General features: G+C 58.1%; 1 protein-coding gene across 1 annotated transcript in view; it reads left to right on the top strand.

Moving 5' to 3' along the window:
• LOC113212254 (fatty acyl-CoA reductase 2-like) overlaps positions 1-4,728 on the top strand; it is a gene marked incomplete at its 3' end in the record, with an annotated part of 28,106 nt that extends 23,378 nt beyond the window's left edge. Inside the window, 5 exon segments of the mRNA XM_052268246.1 lie at positions 3,086-3,287; positions 3,460-3,576; positions 3,731-3,862; positions 4,393-4,538; positions 4,619-4,728. Coding sequence (XP_052124206.1) covers positions 3,087-3,287; positions 3,460-3,576; positions 3,731-3,862; positions 4,393-4,538; positions 4,619-4,728 — 706 coding nt within the window.
• Between the last annotated feature and the right edge of the window lie 187 nt (positions 4,729-4,915).

Raw genomic sequence — 4,915 nt, 5'->3', positions numbered from 1 at the left:
CACCCCGCTCCGCCTCGCCCCGCCCCACCCCGCCAAGTCGTCTTGAACGCATTCCTCACGCACATCCTGAGCAAGCCGGAGCGCGGGGGAACTGGGGACTCGTCCCTGGTTACGTCCCTCCGGACTTTTCTTTATTTTGCTCCTTGTCTTTGCCTCAGAGAGATTTGTCAGGGGAGCGCATCATTTCAACAGCGCGGGCCCGAAAAGACGAACAAGCGAAAGAAAGTGCAGCGTCAGCAGCACGCCCGCGACTAGCGCTGGTCATGTATGCCCAGGTCCCAAAAGACCTCTGGTCCGTGCGTTGCACGCACCTGACAGACGTGTCTCAGCCAGGCGCGGTAAGGTTCGGCCTGGGGGGGGGGGGGGGGTTAGACGTTGGGTTGCCTACTTACAAGGGTTTGTGGCACAAATTGCCTACCTTTCAGGCGGCTCACTAGATCCGGGAAAAATAAATGCAACTTTCTTCTAACAGTGCACGTCGTTGCGCCCATGGCCCTTACCTTACCGGCCTTGGGAAGGTCCTCACACCGCCATCATACCACCACGCCTTCCGAATAGAAAATGAAAGTCGGCCCGGGTCGGGCGGGCGTGAGGCAAATGCGTTTGGTCCACGGGGAGGACTCGTGTAGGTGTTATGTGTACAAGGAAAGGCAGGATATTTTCATCCCCCCCCCCCTCCCCCCGAGAACGGTTTTCAATCTCCGAGAAAATATCGATAACTAGCGTAAACACGCGGATGGAGGTGGAGTAATATGTAGCGTCATACACTGGAAAAACAAGTGTGACGTACGTCACATGTGATCATGCACTCTCAGGAGAGAACGTTTCATGATGCTCTCTCCTCTATGTATAAAAGGATAGAGGCATCACAGGGAGAGTGCATCGGGACGGGAAACGTTTTCTCTGGAGAAGTGCCTCAAGAGACGTGACACATGTCACGTTAGTTTTTTTCAGTGTGTAGGGACACACTCCGGGGAAGTCCACGAAAGTGCGCGGGGATCGCAATAATACGGATAGAAGCAGAGAAAAAAAATGATATCCTGGATGTACAGTGTTTAGCAGCGGCAGAGGTTGTTATGTCTGGGATAATGAATGGCACGTGTGCACGTACTCCCAAGGCGCGGAGCAGAGTGTACCCTGTACGCGTACACTGTACCGGGTGCTTCAGAGCAGGGCACTACAGAGTCGCGGGTTTGCGTACTCTCTTATGGGCCACAGAAGTGGTCATGGCGCCTTGTTTAGGGACCGTGCGGAAAGTTCGTCCGTTTTTTTCTCAGATTCGATCGGCTGATTACGAGAGCTCAGCGCCTGCGAGGCTCGGGGTAGGCCACCCCGCAGTACATGGATGCACTGCAGACAAAGACGTTGCCTACCCATCAGGCGTTATCACAGCTAGCAAAGAGTCTGAACTGAAACGGCGAATGACGGACGTACTTCCTGGACGATCCCTTCCGAGCGGAATTAAGTAAAGGCAAACCCGCGGCACTGGAACTGGAACACCTGGCACAGGCGCGGGATTGAGCGGAGTCCTGGAGGATGGCGTCGAATGCGACTGACGGACGGGCCGCACGGTTTCGACAAACCAGCCGCCGCAGCAGCAGCGCAGCAGCAGCAGCAGTATGGCCTTGACTCACTAATTTCAAGAGTCTCCCGCTGATCACATTCCTGGAACAGAGGGCGCTACTACGCACCCGCTGAGCACCGTGCAAGTATATTTGCACTTGGCTGGAGCATGCTACACCACTCAAGCGTGCAAGCCGAGCCTCTCCAGAAGCCATCCTCGCAAATGGCGCGAGGGACGCGACTCCTCCTCCTCCTTGTATACAGTGGTGCATCCTACCTCGTCGTCCGTCTCACGAGTCTTAATTTGCGCGGGCGCGGGAATTGTCACGAGTATAACCTGCCCATGCGCGTGTTTTTTGCCACATTCCTTTTTTCCCCGAGTGCTGCAGCTTCGGCTCGAGCAGCTCGCTGCATTGTGCCATGCATGTGCGCTGGTCAGCGTTGCTCAGCGTTGGTCAGCGCTGCTCAGCCGTATGCTCACGACGGCGCAGGGCTGGCTGCAGGTGCATGCATAATGACGCGAGTCTCTCGCGACGGGACGGAGACCCCCACGCCGCGATGGACCGTGCCGCACCGCGCAACGCAACGCCGACACGTACCCTACATTTGTCATTACCCTCGCTCTATACCCGTCATTTAGAGAGACCCATTTTTTTTTTTCAGATGGGTGTGGTATATCGGCGAGAGGTAATAGTAATGAGAGAGAAAGAAGGGAAGGGGGGATTATTAGCGAGAAAACTGTCGTTGTCGTCGTTTGCAGTTTGCAAGAGGCGCCGAGAGAAAAATATCGTTTTCCTCGGGATGGCGAGTGTGCCTTGGCGCGCTGGGGTGTGCCGCAACGCGGGTAGCATTTAGACACGCGGCGCGGTACCAGTAGTGGCCGAGCGCGCCTCGCCGGCACGTCTTACGTACACGCTGATACAATCGCGCTGGTCCTGCAGGGCTCCGCAGGGCCCGCGCTGAAGTTGCAGGGCCCGTAGGACTCATTGCTATGGGGGCCTTGCTGCTGCCTCCCTCCCGTTACTCTTCTCGGCACAGCAGGCGCGTTCCTCTCCCCTCCCCCCCCCTCCTCTCCAATTTTTTCATGACGTTTTCCTCCCGCAGCGCACAGCGTACATACACAAAAGAAGATTAGCTATATAGCTAGACAGCTAATTAGGGGAAAACTACTTATTTAGCTAAAAATTTATACATGTTTAGTTACACTCCTAAATTCTTATTTACAGTTTTAGGTACATAGCAAAATGATTAGCTATCCCTCAGTTAGCTATTGGGTTTAGTACACAGCTATTTTTTTTTCTGTGAAAAGTTCAGGTAACACTCGCAGATCTGTGCGTACGGTGCACGGCTGTTGCCTGTGCGCCTTTGGCTCGCCTTGGCTGACTAGGCACGGATGGTATTGCTCCTCACACCGTGGCCTGCAATTTGCGTTGCGATAACGCAAGGCAAGGTTACGGCTCGCCACGGAAAGGAGCCGAACATTGAGATTGAGAGACCTGACCGGCGCGCCGACGTGTTCCAGGATGGGGGAGCCGCGCAGCAGCGTGGCGGCGTTCTACAGCGGCCGCGGCGTCCTGGTGACGGGCGCCACGGGCCTGCTCGGCAAGGTGCTCGTCGAGAAGCTGCTATGGGCCGTCCCGGACGTGGGCCCCATCTACATGCTGATGCGGTCCAAGCGGGGCAAGACGCCGGCCGAGCGGATGGCGGCCATCCAGGACCTACCGGTGAGTGACGGGACATGGTGACCGGGGGGGCTTTGGGGTTCCTTCACTCACAAAAATCAGGAAAAAGCCAGGACAGAAAAAATGGAGCACGCTTGAAATTATACCAAACGACCCCTCGACGGCGGTCCGCAGGGACGAGGACTCTCCTCACTGTTGTACTGTGCGCCCGCAGGTGTTCGAGCGCGTGCGCAGAGACTGTCCCAAGCAGCTGTCCAAGATGCGGATGGTGGCGGGTGACGTAGGCCTCGAGAGCCTGGGCATCGGGGACGACGACCTGGAGCGGATCAAGGTGAGTGCTCGAGGTCACCGTGACGTCGGCGAGGGACGGGACGAGCGTCGACCGCAGCTGCGGGGCGACGCGACCCGGAGGACGTAAACATTTTTGTGGATGTTGCTGCTACCCAACAGAGTCCTATACTAATTGTGTCTGTGGTGCTTTGCAGCGCGACGTGTCCGTGGTGTTTCACTGCGCCGCCACCCTCAAGCTGGAGGGCAGCCTCAAGAACGCGCTCCACTTCAACACCCGCGGCACCCAGCGCGCCCTGCAGCTCGCCAGGGAACTACCGCACCTCAAGGTACGCCGTCCAAGCATTGTGTTTTTTATTCGCGACAACGATAAAAAGACGTTGTGACTCAAAATAATGAGAGGGGCAGCATTAAATAATTCCCCGAGGAAACATAATTAACAGTGTCGTCTGGTTTCGGCTGCGCGCCAGACGGGCTGACTTGGTCGGTGCAAAACCAGCTCGAGTTTTGCAAAGGTCCTTAGTGACGCCACGCGCAGAGGTCATTTCGGCCCCGCCCGAGTCTGCACGTCTCTACTCCGGCGACGGCGGGCCAGGCTGGTGCCCGAAGTGAGTCCCACTTTCGTCGGTCCGGGACGGCGCGTGGTGCGTGGTGTGGTGCGTGGCGTGGGGCGCCGCCGCCTCCGCCGTGCTGGTCGCTCTGGGCGCCCGGAGGCTGCACTCGGCCCGCCTGGCGCATTGCCCGCCATAAAAATGGCGTAAGCGTTATGCTGTGCGCCTTGCACTCGTTCAGAAGAAAACTACATGTGTACATGTGTAACTTCGACCTGATCTCATTCGTCTCCCACCCTGTTCCGCAGGTGTTCGTCCACACGTCCACGGCGTTCTGTCACTGCGACGTGGAGAACCTCGAGGAGCGAACGTACCCGCCGCCCATCACCCCCGAAAACATGATCAGCTGCGGGGACATGGTGGACGAGGAGACGCTCGAGAAGGTGGCGCCCAGGTGAGGTGTCGCGCGCACGCGGGGTCGGGGCTGTTGTGTCTGTGTGCTGACCGCTGACCCGCGCGCTGTCTCTTCCACAGCCTGCTGGCGCCGCACCCCAACACCTACACCTACTCCAAGCGGCTGGCCGAGGACCTGGTGGCGAGGAGCTACCCCGACCTCCCGCTGTGCATCGTCCGCCCATCCATCGGTGAGAAGGGCTCCCTGGGTGGTATATAGTCGACCGAGGAGAGACGCCTGTCTGCACGGGGCAGGCGGCCTACTCCTGTATTGGCGCGGGCGCTCGTGCGCCTGGGGAATAGGCCGCCGCCTCACACGCCTCCTAGGCGGGTGGCCTACCGGCACGGGCGCTCAAGCGCCTGGAGATTAGGCCGCCG

This window comes from Frankliniella occidentalis, unplaced genomic scaffold (assembly GCF_000697945.3).
Source record: "Frankliniella occidentalis isolate FOCC.00 unplaced genomic scaffold, Focc_3.1 Scaffold66, whole genome shotgun sequence".
NCBI lineage: Eukaryota > Metazoa > Arthropoda > Insecta > Thysanoptera > Thripidae > Frankliniella > Frankliniella occidentalis.
This window is presented reverse-complemented; position numbering and strand designations above follow the sequence as displayed.